Source organism: Phyllopteryx taeniolatus, chromosome 4 (assembly GCF_024500385.1).
Source record: "Phyllopteryx taeniolatus isolate TA_2022b chromosome 4, UOR_Ptae_1.2, whole genome shotgun sequence".
Lineage (NCBI taxonomy): Eukaryota > Metazoa > Chordata > Actinopteri > Syngnathiformes > Syngnathidae > Phyllopteryx > Phyllopteryx taeniolatus.
The window spans coordinates 26,838,672-26,856,782 of record NC_084505.1 but is presented as its reverse complement, the minus strand read 5'-3'; the positions used below and the strand labels follow the sequence as shown (position 1 = coordinate 26,856,782).

Genomic DNA, 18,111 nt, shown 5'->3' with positions numbered 1-18,111 from the left:
TTTGTGGAGTTTTTCAGTCGCTTCGAGACCCGCATCTGGCGGCCCCGCCCCCTCGGAAGGGCGTGGGTTTATTTGCCTGCGACGACGTCACGCGCCTCCCAAGTTTCGGAGGGCAGAAAGTTGAGCGGAGTGAGCTGCGACGAAGCTCGTCGTCGATCGCCGTCATCTTCATCTTCATCTTCGTCTTCATCGTCCTCCTCGTCTTCATCATGTCGGGCGTGGCGTCCACCCTGGCCAAGAAGCGCGCCGAGGCGGCGGGCTTCGGCAGCAACCGGCGGGCGGTCCCCTTTCTCAACCAGGACTTCGGCGCCCTGCGGGCCGAGTGCGTGAGCGGCGGCAGACTCTTCTGCGACCCCGCCTTCCCCGCCTGCCCCGAGGCGCTGGGCTTCAACGAGCTGGGCCCCAACTCGTACAAGACGCGTGGGGTCACCTGGAAGAGGCCCACGGTAAGTGCCCGCCGCCGCCGCCGCCGCCGCCTGACGTGACGTGACGCGTGCGTGTTTGCGTCCCATCAGGAGCTCGTGTCTTCACCCGAGTTCATCGTGGGCGGAGCCAGCAGGACGGACATCTGTCAGGGGGCGCTCGGTACGTCTGCTCTTCGCTCCAGGGGCGCTGCTTCCCGGATGGCTGGGGGGGGGGGCTGGGCTCAAACTCAAAAGGCAAAACAACTTTCCGAAAAGTTCTGAAAAGTTCTGAAAATGACTTTTGACATCCGCAAGAGCGGTTTGCATTTTTTCTGGTGTAAACCAGAAGCTTGGACTTCTGTGGGGAAACTGATTTGGAATGGGAACAGAAATTTCGTTATTGTCAATACTTGAATTTGCGCTCTTTGTCCTCAAAGGAGTCAGCTAATAACGTGAACTTCCTTTGTTCCGATTCCGAGCTCGGCGCATCCGCGTAAGCGGTAGAAAACATCAACCGGCGACAGACACAAAAATCGGAGCCCGGACGGCAAGTCGTAGAAAACGTCCGAGGCCGACATTTCTTCTGCTGTCGTTGCCGCACGCGCACGCAGACACACCCTCGAGCTGTGTGTGTGTGCGTGATGAGTCACCAGCTCCGTGACTCACTTCTTATTTTCATGTCGGAATGTTTTCTGCCTGTAGCTTTTTTTTGTGTGTTGAGGTCTGTGAAGGAATGTTCCTCTGAGTGAGCCCCTCCCCCCACTGCCCCCCCAACACACACACACTGTATTTCCAGCTCCAATAATGTATCTTTACACTAACAATGATACACGCGCACGCCCCAATGTGGCGCCCAAGGCGAGAGTTTATATGAAGCCCACCCCCCGTCAGCAATTTACATACAAAAGAAAAGGCAAAGCATTGTCATTAGTTTTTGCTATTTCTTCTGTGTTCACTTCATAACATAACAACGTGCAGCGCCTTGGAAAATTTGGTTTCCTTCAGATGAATTCCTCAAGGCGGCACGTCTGCCGCCCGGTTAGCGCACGCCCCTCCCAGTTGCGAGGTCGCGAGTTCAAATCCGGCCTGGCCTGTGCGGCGTTTGCACGTTCTCCCCGCACCGGCGTGGCTGCTCCGGTGTCGTCGCACATGGGCGCCAGGATCATTGGAGTCGCTAAATTGCCCGTCGGTGTGAATGTGAGTGCCAACGGTTGTTTGTTTGTGTGTGCCCCGTGACTCGCTGGCGACCGGTCTCGCCCGACCGGCTGAGGAGAAGCGCTACGGAAAATGGAAGGATGGATAATTCTTCAATCGTGGAATTACTATGATCAACTCTGCCATCTTGGCGCCTTACCGTTCGTGTTCGTGTGGACGATTCGGTCCTGTGTTCCGTTCCGCAAAAGTACCTTAACGATGCCTCCCCGACCCAGTCTGTCCTCGCCAGCGGCGTTTGTTTCCATGCGAGTCGCTATCATCGGCAGCCACGCGCGTCGTCGCTTTAATGCTCCGGGCGGGAATGCTGAACTCAAACTCGTTCACGTGGACCCTCTTGGTATATTTCATTCATTGTTTATATTCATTTCAATTTGCCCATTTTCCTTTCCTTGAAATGAAGAGTTAAAAGTAATCATTTCTTTCAATCCAATTACTGTGAATTGTGACCCAATTTCTTTGGGGTGTGCCCCCTAGAGGCCAGGGCGCCATTAGCATTTGCTAACCTGGCCCGCTGCATACTTGACAGTACAATAGTGTGTCAGCGTCTGTGTTGGAAACAGGAAGTGGAACTTGACAAACTCATTGGCTGCCAAAACGCGGAGCGTGCTCGTCAGAACTCGAGTAAATCCTCTGTCAGTCGATTTCACAATGACTCGATTTGATTTGCATCTCTTTTTCGAGGGAAGCCGACCGAGACGGCGAGACGGCTTTGCGCTTCCCGTCAAAGCGTTTGATTCGAGTTCTTAGTGAAAATATTGACGGGACGTTGAGTGATTGTTTTGCGGGCGTGTCTTATCGCTTGTCGTGACAACGCAGGTGACTGTTGGCTGTTGGCGGCCATCGCGTCGCTGACCCTCAACGAGTTCGTGATGGCTCGCGTCGTCCCCGCCGACCAAAACTTTCACGACGACTACGCCGGAATCTTTCACTTCCAGGTAAGAGGTCACACCATCCGTAAGCGTGTATGCGGCGAACCCCTGCATATTGCCGCACATTTGTGTGAGTGTACTTCTTTGTGCTCGTGTGTGCGTGCAGCTGTGGCAGTTCGGCGAGTGGGTGGACGTGGTCATCGACGACCGCCTTCCGGCGAAAGACGGGGAGCTTCTGTTCGTGCACTCGGCGGAGGGTCGGGAGTTTTGGAGCGCGCTTCTGGAGAAGGCCTACGCCAAGTGAGGCCACGCCCCCATCTTACCGTTAGCATTAGCATTAGCACGTCCTAGCGCCGGTGTGCGTGCGCGCGCAGGTTGAACGGCAGCTACGAGGCCCTGTCGGGGGGCTCCACCACGGAGGGCTTCGAGGACTTCACGGGGGGCATCGCGGAGAACTTTGACCTCAGCCGACCTCCCGCCGACCTCTTTGATATCCTGCAGAAAGCCATGGAAGCGGGGGCGCTTTTGGGATGCTCCATAGACGTACGTCACCCACACGCTTCTATTGTGTAGATTGACAGCACATCATGAAATAGTTTTTTTAAATTTTTTTTATATAACTTTGAGGATTACATTTTACAGCAAATGAAAAAGATAAGGAAGATACCCCTCCTTGAGCCGTCACCTTATCGTGGTGGAGGGGTTTGTGTGTCTCCGGGGGCTTTATGCCCCTGGCAGGGTCACCCATGACAAACTAGTCCTAGGTGAGGGACCAGACAAAGCACGGCTCAAAGACCCCTTATGATGACGACAAACAATGGACTTAGTTTTCCCTTGCCCGGCCGCGGGTCACCGGGGCCCCCCTCTGGAGCCAGGCCTGGAGGTGGGGCTCGAAGGCGAGCGCCCGGTGGCCGGGCCTGCTACCCACGGGGCCCGGCCGGGCACAGCCCGAAAGGGTAACGTGGGTCCCCCTTCCCGTGGGCTCACCACCTGTGGGAGGGGCCATAGGGGTCGGGTACAGTGCGAGCTGGGTGGTGGCAGAAGGCAGGGACCTTGGCGATCCGATCCCTGGCTACAGGAGCTGGCTCTAGGGACGTGGAACGTCACCTCTCTGGCAGGGAAGGAGGCCGAGCTGGTGTGTGAGGTCGAGAAGTTCCGACTAGATATAGTCTGACTCGCCTTCACGCACAGCTTGGGCTCTGGTATCAGTCCTCTTGAGAGGGGTTGGACTCTCTTGTGGGTATACTTATTGCCCCCCCGGCTGGGCGCCTGTACGTTGGGGTTCACCCCAGTGGACGAGAATCCCCTGTCAGAAGGAGTTTCAACTCCCACCTCCGACAGAACTTTGCTCATGTTCCGGGGGAGGCGGGGGACATCGAGTCTTAGTGGACCATGTTCCGCGCCTCCATTGCTGAGGCGGCCGACCGCAGCTGTGGCCGTAAGGTGCCTGTCGTGGCGGCAATCCCCGAACCCGTTTTGAACACCAGTGGTGAAGGATGCCGTCAAGCTGAAGAAGGAGTCTTATCGGGTATTTTTGGCCCGTGGGACTCCTGAGGCAGCTGATGGCCAAGCGCAATGCAGCTTTGGTGGTCGGTGAAGCAAAAACTCGGGTATGGGAGGAGTTCGGTGAGGCCATGGTGAAAGACTTCCGGACGGCTTCGAGGAAATTCTGGTCCACCATCCGGCGTCTCAGGAGAGGAAAGCAGTGCACCACCAACACTGTGTATAGTGGGGATGGGGCGCTGCTGACCTCAACTCGGACGTTGTGAGCCGGTGGGGAGAATACTTCGAAGACCTCCTCTGATTGGGGCTGTTCGGTCCCTGTACGACCGGTGTCAGAGTTTGGTCCGCAAAATCATTGTCGTCATTGGAAAATGACTTGAGTTGGAAAAATATGTCATGTTTGAGATTACGGCGGAACGGCACATGGCCAGAGAGAGCCAATCACAAGCGTAATGTAATTGTAATGGATACATTTTGTCATTAAATTATGTAATCTCGCTACATGTCACAGAGGCGCCTCGGGATATGAGAGACATGAGCGAGTTTTTCCAGATAGCAGCCGTCACGATTTTTCAAATTTTCAATTTAGTTTTTGTTGTTGTCAGATCACGAGCGCCGCAGACTCTGAGGCGGTGACGCGCCAAAAGCTGGTCAAAGGTCACGCGTACTCCTTGACGGGCGCTGTGGAGGTCAGAGGTCACATCTTGTCCAGGCGCACCCGCTGGTGTGACCTCTATGTGACCTCTGCGTGACCTCTGTGCACAGGTCAACTTCCGAGGTCGCCCGGAGAAGCTAGTCCGGGTCAGGAACCCCTGGGGTCAAGTGGAGTGGACCGGCGCCTGGAGTGACGGGTGCGACGACGACGATGTCATCGCACAGTTATCACCGGTGTGATCCCTGACCCCTTTTACGCTCCCGCAGGTCATCCGAGTGGGATTCTGTGCAGGGAGATTGCCCTCACGCCAACGCAGAGGATGGAGAGTTCTGGTAAGCGCAACAAAACTTGCGCGACACATGTACTGGATGTGACTTTTTTTTAATTTTTTTTTTTTTTTTTGCCAGGATGTCGTACCGAGACTTCCTGCGTCACTACTCGCGTGTGGAGGTGTGCACTTTGACGCCCGACACCATCTTGGACGACTCTGTGAAGCACTGGAGCTTCAACAAGTTCGACGGCTCGTGGAGGCGCGGCTCCACGGCCGGCGGCTGCAGGAACCACCCCTGTGAGTTAGCTGAGTTAGCGCGTTAGCTTAGCAGTCGGGTGACGCGGTGGCCGTGTCCCCGCAGACACCTTCTGGATGAACCCGCAGTTCGTCATCAAGTTGGACGCAGAAGACGACGACCCGGATGACGGCGAGGACGGATGCAGCTTCGTGCTGGGTTTGATGCAGAAGAACCGAAGGAAGCTCAGGAAGCAGGGGGAGGACATGCACACCATCGGATTCGCTATATACGAGGTGACGCGCGCACACGCACGCTAGGAAAACTCATTCAAACTGCCAAAGAACAGAAGAGAGCAGTTAACAACTATTTTCAGAAGCAAACAAAATATTAAAGAACAAAACAAAAAAGAAATTTCTTGTGTATAATGCAGATTTTTTCCCCCAAAAAATTGTCAAAAGTCAATAGTGCGCATTATACATAGGTAATGGAAAATGGAAAGAACTTTCGCATTTTATAAATGTATGCTGCCACCTAGAGGTTATGAGAAAGGTGTACACTTTTATTCTAATATGCCACCGCCACCTAGAGGTTATCAAAAAGGTGTAGCCTACACTTTGATTCCAATATGACAGGGGTACGTATGACTGCATATATGTACGGTTGTGCTCATAAGTTTACATACCCTGGCAGAATTTCCAACTGAGCTGTAATCCACAAAGAGCCTCCGGGCGCAGTTCTGCTGCTGCTCCAAGTGACTGAGCACAGAGTGGCGAAAAGAACTACAGCCATGAAATATTAATCATAACTTAAATTGATATAATGCCCTTTAAAAAAACAAGGTCGCTTTTCAGGGTCAAGGGGGATTAAACAATGCATTGGCCAAAAGTCTTGGTCCAAAAGCAGTTGGGTTATTGCGGATATCAGGAGGGGGACAGTTCCTGAGGCTAGGGGCCACTACGCGAAAGGCTCTGCTGTCCCCAAGCGTCCGCAGCCTAGCGCCGGGGACAGGGAGGATACCGAGGTCAGTAGACCGCAGGTTCCTGGATGGAGGCTGCTGCTGCAGAAGGTCTGAAAGGTACAGGAGGGATTTGTAAGTGAGGAGGAGTTTGTAAGAAATGCAGAACTTCGATTGGGAGCCGGTAGAGATGGAAGAGGGTCGCGTGCTGTGTGAGTAAGATCTCGTAAGATCTGGGGCATCATTTGTCAAAGAGGGCGTAGTCCGAATAAAAGCGGCTAAAAAAAACTAGCCCGAGTTTTGGGACAAGGGAAAATCGATACACAAACTGCTCCCTGCTTAGCCTGAAATGCACCTTGAAGCGCTCTTCGTGGAACTGAAGCTCATCAACGAGCTTCAACTCAGAGATCCTGTCGTGAAATGAGGATGGGATGCATCCATTTCTGGGTTTGTTTTGTTTTGCTGCAACTCTTATCACCCTCCTGCTTAAAATATGCAAAGCCAGGGCTCTCATTTGCAACAATGACAAATACATATTGCCACGGTCTACTCCTCTGCAGGAAGCCTCCCGACTTCCTTGCAATAATAATAATAATCATAATCATAATAATGCATTCAACTTATGTAGCGCTTCTCGTTGCACTCAGACGCTTTCCAATTGCACACATTATTCATTCACTCCACAGTTCCACCCGGTGGAGGGAAGCTACTTGCGTTGCCCTGGGGCAGTCTAACAGAAGCGTGGCTGCCATTCCGCGCCTACGGCCCCTCCGACCGCATTCGTCGGCAATGAGGGTTAAGTGTCTCGCTCAGGGACACGATGACGACACGGGCTCGGGCGTACGCTTCCTTTCTGTGCCACGCCGCCCGTCTGTTCGTAGAGTACTACGTCAGCGCGCGGTCGGCACTGCCCGCACCGGGGTGTCGTCGTCCTTCGTGCTGAGCAAGTTAGCCGGGAAAAGGCCTTCGTGGTATCGTAGCTGGTTGTTTAGTTCGGGTTGAAACTATTCATGTAAACAATTGCAATCACTCTTAGGTGACCGCTGCTATCAAGAACACTTAAAAAAACAACCTAATCTGTGTTGTCTTTCAGCTTCCCAGTCAGGTGAGCAGTGCATTCACGGTGGGTTGAAAGGTCGTTGTGTGCGCTCGCCATGGTAACAAGCCAGCGGCGTCCGTGTTTGCGCCTCAGTTCCACGGCCAACGGCAGGTACACCTGGACAAGAACTTCTTCGTGACACACGCGCAGACGGCTCGCTCGGAGACCTTCGTCAACCTGCGTGAAGTCAGTACCCGCTTCAAGCTGCCGCCCGGCGAGTACCTGGTGGTGCCCTCCACCTTCGACCCGCACCTCAACGGCGACTTCTGCATACGCGTCTTCTCCGAAAAGCGGAGCCAGACCGTGTAAGTTGGGGGGCGAGTGGCGGGGCCCCCGGGCGTGTCGACGACGCCGCTGTTTGCGAACTCGCCCCGAGTGCCGTCTGTTTGCGGGAAGCAAACAAGTCGGCCCAACTAAACAAGGCTGCTCTTGTGCATGGGGGCTTTTTTTCCACTCATGTCGTGTGTGTGTGTGTGTGTGTGTGTGTGTGTGCGTGCACGGCTGTGTGCTTGTGCGTTTTCAGGCCATTTGATGACCCGGTCAGCGCCGACCTTGAAGATGTGAGTAATGACGTGTGTGTGTGTGTGTATTTATAAAGTACATGTATAAAAAATATATATGTATGTACAGTATATGTGTGGATATATGCACAGTGGTGTGTTGAGATACGAGTTGAATTTGTTCCTTGACCACACAAGTAACTCACTCAAAACACTCGTATCTCACAACCTATTTCCCCATTGAAATGAATGCAAGTGCCATGAATGCGTTCCAGCCTCCTCCCCTCCAAAAATTATTTTTTATTTCCAAATAAGGAGAACGCACTCTATAATACTTCATAAAAACAGAGTAAGGGCTCCAAAATTGTGACGCCACCATTGAATTTGGCTAACGTCGCCTTGACAGGAAATCGTTCCGGAAGAGGAGGTGGACTCTGCTTTCCGAGGCCTGTTCGCCAAGCTGGCGGGACCCGTACGTAGCCGACCGCGCTAACGCTAACGTGCTAACAGTCGTAGAAATGCTAACATGCGCGTTGTGCTTTAGGACATGGAGATCTCCGCGGCGGAACTGCGGACCATCATGAACAAGATCGTCTCCAAGCGTGAGTTTTGCGTTGCGAGTTTGACTCCTGAAGCTCGGACGGTGGGCGAACACTGAACATATGTCTGCTCTTCGCTAACAGGAAGTGACATCAAGACGAGCGGCTTCAGCATGGACACGTGCAGAGTCATGGTCAACCTCATGGACGTATCCTTTCCCCGTGGCGGCGTATCGTAGCAATCCTCAGAGTAGACGCGCGACACGATTCTTGACGCCGCATCAGGAGAGCAGCAATGGGAAGTTGGGTCTGTCCGAGTTTGCCACCTTGTGGAAGAAAGTGCAGCGCTACCTGGTAGGATGTGAACTTTGAACTTGTGGACGCCATGTGACTGACCTTCTTCTCTGTCCTTGACAGTCCATCTACAAGAAGAACGACACGGACAACTCGGGCACCATGAGCACGCCGGAGATGAGAGTCGCCTTCAAAGACGCTGGTCAGCCCAGTCATGCTAAATGCTAATGCTAACTAACACAGTGGCGACAGAGTCTTCATATGTTTGCGCTGGTCCGATAGAACAAAAACAGAATCGCCGCTGTGTGAGGAAAACACAGCAGCGGCTCAATCTTTTCGACTCAAATGTTTTGCCCAATAATGTGATAGTGTGACAGTGACAACTTTATTCATATCACAACATGCAAATGTGTGGAACTATTTGATCCAAAATGAGACCGCTAGCACTTTAGCGCTAGTTTTAGTTTTTGGGACGAAACTACTTTAGTTTTAGTCACATTTTAGTCATTTCTATATGCTAAGGTTTTAGTCATGTTTTATAGTCCAGCTTTAGTCAATGAAAAATCTCAAAGGTTTTAATCTAGTTTAGAAGTGCAACGATGTATTGACAACTCGGCTTTACACGATCAGGATTTTTGGGACCGATCAGCGAGTTTAAAAATACAATAACCGATCCGATCACAAGATGGAGGAATGCGTCTATTTGAATGACCTGTTCATTTACTGTATATACTTAATGGGTCCAAAAATTATATTTACAATAATATATAAATATCTTTTTTCCTCTTTATGCCAGTGAGGCATAGTGACAGACAGAACAAATGAATGGTCTTCTACCAGATGGCAGGACGTACATACAGCCATTCATGTATCCACTTTTTGTGCCGTGAGATTTTCCAATTGTAAAATATGTTCCTTGGCTCCATAAAGGTTGGAAATGACTCCTCTCGTCAGATCGTGCATTCTAATCAGTTGGGTCAAACCAACATTACAACATGACAGAAATAATGGGTGCTAACTTACTGTAATTAAATTACTTTATTTTGAATTAAATGACTTCACCCACACCGAAACTTTAAAGCATGATTCGACAGAACGGCGGCATGTTTACGTACAACTGTTCGTGGTACCACGAGCTTGCTAGGCTACATAACGTTTTGTCGCCGTATCGTATTCAAAGTACATGAAACATACCTCAAGCGAGCCTTAAACCAACGTCCTCTCCTATCCTGAGCACCAACACGTTTTTTCCCATTTTGTCCTTATAATACAAAGTCGGCGTGCTCCACTGTTGTTGTCGTCGCCACGGTAACGAGTGTATCCGGTCGCGTTTGAGTTGACAAGATAAAGCCCAATGATCGTAAAAAAACGGGATGCGGTGGTATCGGAATACAAGATTTTATTGCATTAGGCTGAAATGGTCCAATCGTGAAAGAGCAAATTTGTCTTGTCGTCTGATCCGGGCATTACATGTTGTATGTTCCACACCGTTTTTTTTAATAACTTTATTGGCCGTCAGATATTTCCAATACTACGTCAAAAGACACGCGACAAGGCTAAAAATAAATATTTGGATTCAAATATACTGTGCACGCAGCGACGCGGAGTAAATGTCTTTTGCGGAGCTGATCAATGACGTCATTGATTGGATCGGCAAATTATGACATTATAGCTGATCAGCATAAAATGCTAAATATCGTCCGATACCGATCAGCCCGATAAAATCGATGTAAAGTCTATTGACAACTAATCGATTAATCGTTTAAATACCTTGTTTTAACTTAAAATGATCCAAATTCCCAGAATTGTAGCCTCTCAACAGTAAGTCCCCAGTGTGTTGAATCAAAATAAGACATTTTGCCAATATCTGCTTCTACTCTCACTAGCTGGCTAGGCTACATAAAGTTATGTTGTCTGCTTGTAAACCGTTTTGAAATTACGTGAACATACCGCAAACCCTACGAGAATGGACAGCCCAAAACGTCCTCTCCGAGCACCCGGTAACAATACCTCGCATTTGTCCTCTTTTTGATCTTTTTTCCAACACAATGCTGTATATTGCCGCGATCCATTGTTGTCGCCATGGTAACGGGTGCATCCGGTCACGGAGACACGTTTTGTGCTCTTTCCTTCCCTCACAGCGTTTGATTTGACAAGATAAAGCCCAGTGATCATAAAAGATAGGATACGGTGGTATCGTCATAAATGTCGTCTAGTGTTGCCAAGGGCTGACTGAGACCGGGCAAGATTTTGTGGCAGTAGTCTGATTTATTGCCATCGTGAAAGACCAAATTTGTCTTGAAATCTGATCTAATATGTTAGAGGAGCCAAGTGTGCTGTTCATTTCGAAAATTTTAAATGCTTCATTTGCCTCCATGTTTCAGATAGTCACTCAATATGAAAACGCATTACACTTGACTGGCCAAAAACTTTCACATATAATAGTAGCACACATTAGCTCATGAATGAATGTTAGCAGAACAAAACTAGCTTTAGCCTGAAGCTAGCTAGCAGCCAATTTGCACTAGCTCATTTCCGTGGTAAATGTAACGCTTACTACGAAATTTGTCACCCTTTGGTGACTTTGGGAAACAAGAAGGGGCCCATCGGACAACGTGGTTTTAAGATGCAACACAGCACTTAGTCAGCCCTTTTAAGAGTGTTTGGTGACATCCTGCTGGCTAATGACGCTGGGGCTTATGTTTGTCTTGTGCTGCTGGACCTGACTGCAGCATTTGATATGTGGACCACAGTATCCTTCTGGCTCGTTGGCACCACCTGGTGGGCATTAGTCGTCGTGCTGTTGAGTGGTTTAGATCCTGTTTGGCAATGGGCTTCCACAAGGTTCTATTTGGGGACCCCTGCTGTTTTCTTTATATTTGCTCCCATTGGGTTCCATCCTGAGAAATCATGGGATTTATTTTCATTTTATGCGGATGACAGTGAGACCTATGTCCCATTCAAGAAAAAGGACGCCTTCTCCTTCAAGCCTCTTTTGTTGTGTCACAAGGACAAAGCCTGGATGGCATTGAACTTTTTGCATTTTAACAATAAGAAAACAGACGTTATCGTGTTTGTTCCCAGTGGCCCTTGTAAATCCCCCCTTGTTGACTTGGACCCCTTGACTCACTACCAAAAGTCAACAGTCTCGAACTTGGGTTTTAAACTGGATTGGCTAATTTGTGCGGTTGTCAAGGCTAGCTTTTTTCATCTCAGGCAGCTGGTTAAAGCAAAGCCTTTTCTTTCACAAGAGCACTAGGAAACAGTAATCCATGCCTTCGTTACGTCTCGGCTGGATTACTGTAATGCACTTTATTTTGGGGTTAGCCAGTCCACCCTCAGAGATCTCCAGTCGGTTTAGAACGCTGCTGCTCGCATCTTAATTGGAGCACGTAGGCGGGAGCACATAACCCCAATTCCGGTCTCCCTTCACTGGCTTCCTGTGCATTTTAGAGTCCATTTTAAGATTCTTTTAGTTGTTTTTAAATCTTTATATTGTCTTGCCCTGCCTTACCTCGCTGAGCTGCTCCACTCCTGTACGTTGCCTTAGGGCAGCCAACCAGACTCTCCTAGAGGTGCCAAGGACTAAACAGAGGGTATAGAGCTTTATCCGTCCCCCTAAATATTAGGCAACCCCCCTCACCGTATTTTGGCTCTTTAGACCTCCATAGAATGACTCTCTAACATGGATTTGGTAGAAAAGTGTCAATTTCATTTCAAACAACACCTTGGTGTGTCCAGAAAAGGCCCCTCTAACAGCTACTTCTGTTTGAGTCACTATTGTATCCGCTTTGTCCTTATTTGGCTAAGACCGCAACCTTTCCTCTGATTAATTGCCTCCGTGTTGTGAGAGCACACGCGTTTGCTATGTCGACAGCACTGGCTTGGGAACGGAGAGGTAGGCGGAGATCTTTGCTAGTGATGTCAATAATCTTGAGAATTTCCAATGAGCTAATTTCAGGCCTCTCGGCAGAAAAACTTCTGAAGCTCAGGGATGCGTGGACCATTTAAATTCATAGTTCACGTTTACTGAGGCACCATCGAGACAATATTACATCCCAAATACTAGAAAAAGTTGTTTTTGTAAAATATGGCACCTTTAAAAGCTTGTCTTTAAACCAATTTTTATTCTTTGGCTTTCAACTCAGTACTGTTTGTTTTATTGTTTTTATTTATTTGTCGTCATTCATCTGTTTAAATTTGCCCTATGTTGAAATGTTTTTTCATGCTTTTTTATGTAATCTACAGGACTTTGTGTGCAGCTATGGTTGTTTTAAAGTCCTCTATAAATAAAGTTGTGGGTTTGTTTGTTTGTTTACATTGTAGGTTTCACCCTGAACAACGCCATCTACCAGCTGTTGGTTGCCCGCTACGCTGAGCCCGACTTGACGCTGGACTTTGACAACTTTGTGGGCTGCTTGATGAGGCTGGAGATAATGTTCCGTAAGCTAACCGCTAACACTGACGCCGCACACGAAACACCTTTCAAACTGTCTTCATGCTATTTAGTGACCGCTAAGCGTGTTGTTAAGTGTTCAGTAAGCTAACGGCTAACTGCTAAAACTGACGCTTCAAACACCTTTGAAACCAGAGAAATTAATAGGTAGCTACGACACACTCCTTTTGCACTGCATGCAAACAGCTAGGCTAGGAGGGTCAAAGTTGTCAGGGCATTCCATGTGTGTGGACGGCAAGAAAACCAAAAAGACCAAGGATGCTGGCACATTGTATTGTGTACGGTTGTGCACAACACAATTACGACAGGTGAACTGGGAGGGACCTAAATTCGCAATAAAAATAAAAATTGGGGGTCTTTTTTTCAAATATTATGTGATAGTACACACTTTGCATTGACAAAAAAAAGTAAATCTTGTGAAAATATTGAGAAATGAGCAAGTTACGACTTAATTTCAATGTTCCCAATGTAGCATTGCCTTTGATGGGAACGGCGGCCTCAACATGGCCGCCATGTAGCCACGTCGGTTAGCCGGGCTGCTACAGCGAGCTGCCGTATCTAATCCTCATTCTATGTTTGAAACGGTCATCACGCTAGTTAGCAGTGTGGCATCGCTCCTGCCATACTGTGCTGTGTGTTTTGTGAAAAGACATAACTCGTCGTATTCATCGCAGCTCTTGCTGTCTTCATTAACAAAGTAATGTTTCTCACATATTACAAAATAAAATTAATTCTATATTGTCACAGTGTGATCGTACAGTGTTTTAAGTAAAGCATTCTGAAACAAATAATTTTCCTTGTAATCCATGTTTACAATTAATAACTGTATTACAAAATAACACATTCGCTCCCATTTACACATTGTCCCTGAACGCACCTCGCACAAAGCCTGTGCCTGCCTAGTTTCATTCGAAAGAGCAAAATAGAAAGTGCGGGAGGTCCAAACAGGTTCCTCTGCTGGTCACTTTGAATTTTACAGTTGATTCACTGTATAGTACAGTACAGTAAACCCCCGCTATTCATATTTCTGTATGCATTTCTATACGGCGGATTTTCACTTCTAAATTGATTTGACAAAGAATATTCCATCCCTGTGAAACAGAAATTCCATTCGGATTCAGCCCGTTTATTCCGATTGAGATGTTTATGTGGAGCATTTTAATTAGATTTGGCCTTCTAAAGCATTTATAATCGGAATAGAAGGCTCCATGTAAACCAGGCTAGTCTTGCAGCTCTGTTCTTTATTTCAGACCCACCGGGATCCATATCAGAGTAAAGAAAAACAATTTAATAATAAACAATTAAAATACTGATTTAAAAGCAAAAAAAAAGGACAAAATAAGGGCGGATCCTTATTTTTATTTTTTTCAGAGGCATTAAAAAAAAACTTTAATCCTTTATCGTAATAGTTTTTGGGAAAATACCATCCATTTTCTACTGCTTATCCAAGGTCAGGTCGCGGGGGCAGTAGCTTTAGCAGGGACACCCAGACTTCCCTTTCCCCAGCCACTTCATCCAGCTCTTCCATGGGGATCCCGAGGCGTTCCCAGGCCAGCCGAAGGATGTAGTCTCTCCAGCGTGTCCTGGGTCGTCCCCGGGGTCTCCTCCCGGTGGGACGTGCCCGGAACACCTCACCAGGGAGGCGTCCGAATCAGATGCCCCAGCCACCTCATCTGGTTCCTCTCGATGTGAAGGAGCAACGGCTCTACTCTGAGATCCTCCCGGATGACCGAGCTTCTCACCCTATCTCTAAGGGAGAGCCCGGACACCCTGCGGAGGAAACTCATTTCGACCGCTTGTTCCTACCCTCACCTATGGTCACGAGCTGTGGGTCGTGACCGAAAAATTCCATCTTTAAAAAAAAATTATCTTGACAGGCCTACTAACCACTAACACCTCAAAGTGTTTCCAGTCCCACTAGTTTGCTACCAAAGCTGTGTTGTTAAGTGTTCGGTACACTAAAGGCTAATCGTTAAAACTGACACCTCTGAAACGGTCTTTACACTAGTTGGCAACCACTAAGTATGCTATTAAGTGTTCAGTATGATAACTAAAGGCTGCTTTATACTCGCGCGACCGTGCTGACGTCACTGCGGCTGTCGCACGCGTAGTTTGCCTTTAAACTCGAGCGCAACACCCGCGCGCTGTTTTGAAAGTGTGCTGCAGTTCTCCAAGTCGGGGGTGTCGCTACGGCTGGTATTGGATAGGACACCACAGGGTGGAGTTTCCTATGCATTTTTTTTTGGGCATTTCCGATAGCCGTTTTTACTTTACTTTCAGTAACAAGGAACAAAGCAACAACAATGGCGACCGAGACAGAACAAATGATACGTTTAATTATGCTGCAAAATCGATCGAGAAGGCGGCGACGTAGATGGTGCGCATGTGACTAAAACAGACCAATCACGAGAGATGATCTCCGCGGCGTTCGACGCGCTGCAACTGTTTTTGTCGGGTGCGCGGAGCAAGTCGTCGGTCATGTGATGCAACGCAGGCCTTGTGACCACGCAGTATAAAGAGGCCTTAACACCTGAGGCCTCACAACACCTCTGAAACCGTTTCTAGTCCCGGTAGTTAGCTACCCAAGCTAAATGTGTTTTGTGTGGTCAGTACACTAACGGCTAACACCTCTGAAACAGTCTTCAACTGGTCAGCTAATGGCTAACCGCTAACACGCGAGGCCTCACACAACACCTCTGAAACTGTTTCTCGTCTCACTAGTTGTGTGCCTCAGCTGTGTTTTGTGTTGTCAGGAATTTTCAAGAAGTTCGACCCCAACGACAGTGGCTCCATCCAGCTCAACTTCAATGAGGTCAAAGTTCATCTCAGTCACTTGAAACTGTGTGCCTGTTGTGTTGTGACACTGTTGTGTCCTTGTCCCTTAGTGGTTAAACTTCTCCATGATCTGAAAGCCCCCCCGACTCCTGCTGGCATTAACTTCCTGTCCCGCCACCTCCAAGAAAACAACTTCCTGTTTCTCAACGCTTTGATTTCAATGACTACAAGAAAATATACAAAATTAAAGTTGTTTAACAAACTGCTGTTGCTTGTTTGTCTCAAATGACAAAGTTAGCTCATGTACATACATGTAGCCTTGGCTATGTTATCATTGAAGGTTAAAAAATGAGTTAATTTTACTTCATTTTTGTCTCAAAATACTAGTTTGTTTGCTAACATGTTGGCATTAGCTTTTTAAAAATGAGCTGACTCAACATTGTCTCAAACGATGAGTCTAGATCAGTTAGCTTAGCATTTTAAATTAGTGATCCAAGTCTGACCATGTTTTTGGTCGCAACATGATTAGCCTGTGGGCTAACATGCAGCCTTTAGCTTAGCATTAGCTATGTTCGCAATGTAAAATAAGATATCTGGCTTAACATTTTTTCTCTCAAATGACAAGGTTATCTTTGTGCTATCGTGTAGCCTATCTCATGTTAATTACCCTGGTTACATTTCAAAGGAGGCAAGGTTAGCGTTGGACTGATGTGAAACTCATACTCAGATTGGTTACCTTAGCTAATTGATTTTTTTTTTTTTTAAATTAAGCTTCAACTTGATAAGATAATGCCATAGTTTCGTCTCAAACGAAAATGTTAGTTTGCATACTATCAAATAACTAGTCTGTTCATGCTAACTCCTACGCTAATGTGTGCATGACACGTAATGGTTGTAATATATCGTTTTGTTTTTATTTGTACAAAAGTATTACATACGCCATCGGGAACAAAAAGTCATTGTGCTCCGGCCGTGAGCTCAGGAGCGGCTCGGCCCGTCTCTTCCGGCGTCCAGGGCTCCGAGCAGGGTGGCGTGGGCCTCCAGCAGGGTGACGTCAGTGTCGGCCCCCAGGAAGCGTCCGGTGAGCTCGGCGTCGTGCAGCCTCAGGCGGACCCTGGTGCCCCGCTGCAGCTTCTCCCCGTCCGCCGGACGCCGACACACGGCGTGGAACTTGGCTCCAAAGTCGACGTACAGGTCGTCGCGGACGACGTGGAAGATCCTCCCGACCACAGTCTTGTCTCCGCCGGGGCCCATCTGGACGAGCGGGCTGTGGCGGAGGAGAGCAGGGAACGTGGCGTCCTCTGCGCGGCTCGACGACGACGAACCACCGACCGAGGCTTCGCGGCGACGGAGCTCCGACTGAGCGCTAAAGGCGGCGGCGAAGCCTGACTTTGGCTTGTCGTCGTCCGACGAGGTCCCGGAGCAGGAGCAGAAGGAATTCCGGAGGGTGACCGGCGCGCGGCGGCCGAGAGTGACGACCTTCCTCATTGCCGCCATCTCCTTCTTCTTGTTAGTGTCACGTTCGCGAACGTTTCGTTCAGAAGAACGAGTCTTTTTAGTGAACGAACTGAGCCGAATCAGTTTCTGAAACGATGCCTTCTTTTAGATTGGCCGCCGCCGGGAGCGGACACGGAACTGCTGAAGCGTTCTGTCACTCACTTCTGAATCTTCGGCGAATGACCAATGAGCAGCCAGCGTGCAGGCGGGGGCGGGACTTCATGCAACGTACTGCCATGTGATTTGGGGTTCTCCAGGGTTGTCACTCACTTCGGCGAATGACCAATGAGTAGCCAGCGTCAGGCAGCGCGTCCAGGCGGGGGAGGGACTTAATTGAACTGAGTGATTCGTTCAGTGAACTGGTGTACTGAGGAACTGAAGAAGTGAAGAACTGAAGAGTGATTCGGTCGTTGAACTTCTTCGTTTGTGATCCGCTAAGGACGATGAGTGATTCGTTTGCGCAAGGAACGGCGTACTACGCCGTGAACGTAATCACGAGTGTTTTGAACGGCAAGTCCTGACGTCCTCGCGGGGATAGCAGCCGTTTCTTCAAGCTAACGGCTAACGTTGAGTTATCAAGCACATGAAAACAAGCACACATATTTAAAATAAATGTATATACGTACACCTACATATCATTCAGTCTCAGTCTCTAATGCGATTATTAAAGCTTTTTATTTCATAATAATGCTTGTCTAATCTTGTGTGGAAACTTCTTCAAAGTTCTTTTTGTTCAAGTACTTTACCCCTGCTAAATATTTGACTTTGGATTCTGACCATGCCAGGTGATGAGAAAAAAACAGCTAAGGATTTAAGCGAGTCGAAGGAAGATGGAAGGTCT

The 18,111-nt window shown here is 48.6% G+C and overlaps 2 protein-coding genes across 2 annotated transcripts; one reads left to right on the top strand and one right to left on the bottom strand.

The window, feature by feature from the left end:
* The first annotated feature begins 51 nt into the window (after positions 1–51).
* On the top strand, positions 52–16,036 carry LOC133476952 (calpain-2 catalytic subunit-like). Its single transcript, XM_061771043.1, has 21 exons — positions 52–446; positions 516–585; positions 2,436–2,554; positions 2,655–2,788; positions 2,863–3,031; positions 4,597–4,680; positions 4,757–4,842; positions 4,913–4,978; positions 5,054–5,214; positions 5,279–5,448; positions 7,204–7,215; positions 7,303–7,514; positions 7,733–7,769; positions 8,116–8,181; positions 8,254–8,311; positions 8,393–8,457; positions 8,534–8,602; positions 8,666–8,744; positions 12,869–12,985; positions 15,752–15,810; positions 15,884–16,036. Exons 1-21 carry the CDS (start codon positions 210–212, stop codon positions 15,905–15,907), a joined length of 2,094 nt encoding a protein of 697 aa, XP_061627027.1. The 5' UTR covers positions 52–209; the 3' UTR covers positions 15,908–16,036.
* Positions 16,037–16,673: 637 nt separating this feature from the next.
* On the bottom strand, positions 16,674–17,406 carry mrps28 (mitochondrial ribosomal protein S28). The gene has a single exon (XM_061771065.1). The coding sequence runs from the start codon at positions 17,268–17,270 to the stop codon at positions 16,752–16,754; it is 519 nt and encodes a 172-aa protein (XP_061627049.1). The 5' UTR covers positions 17,271–17,406; the 3' UTR covers positions 16,674–16,751.
* Positions 17,407–18,111: the final 705 nt, after the last annotated feature.

Bases quoted from the DNA above. Each gene is read 5' to 3' on its own strand.
- mrps28 (XM_061771065.1), bottom strand. From the start codon at position 17,270: ATGGCGGCAATGAGGAAGGTCGTCACTCTCGGCCGCCGCGCGCCGGTC.
- LOC133476952 (XM_061771043.1), top strand. From the start codon at position 210: ATGTCGGGCGTGGCGTCCACCCTGGCCAAGAAGCGCGCCGAGGCGGCG. The intron at 586-2,435 runs GTACGTCTGCTC...GTGACAACGCAG, and splicing joins CATCTGTCAGGGGGCGCTCG to GTGACTGTTGGCTGTTGGCG. The intron at 7,770-8,115 runs GTGAGTAATGAC...TCGCCTTGACAG, and splicing joins TCAGCGCCGACCTTGAAGAT to GAAATCGTTCCGGAAGAGGA.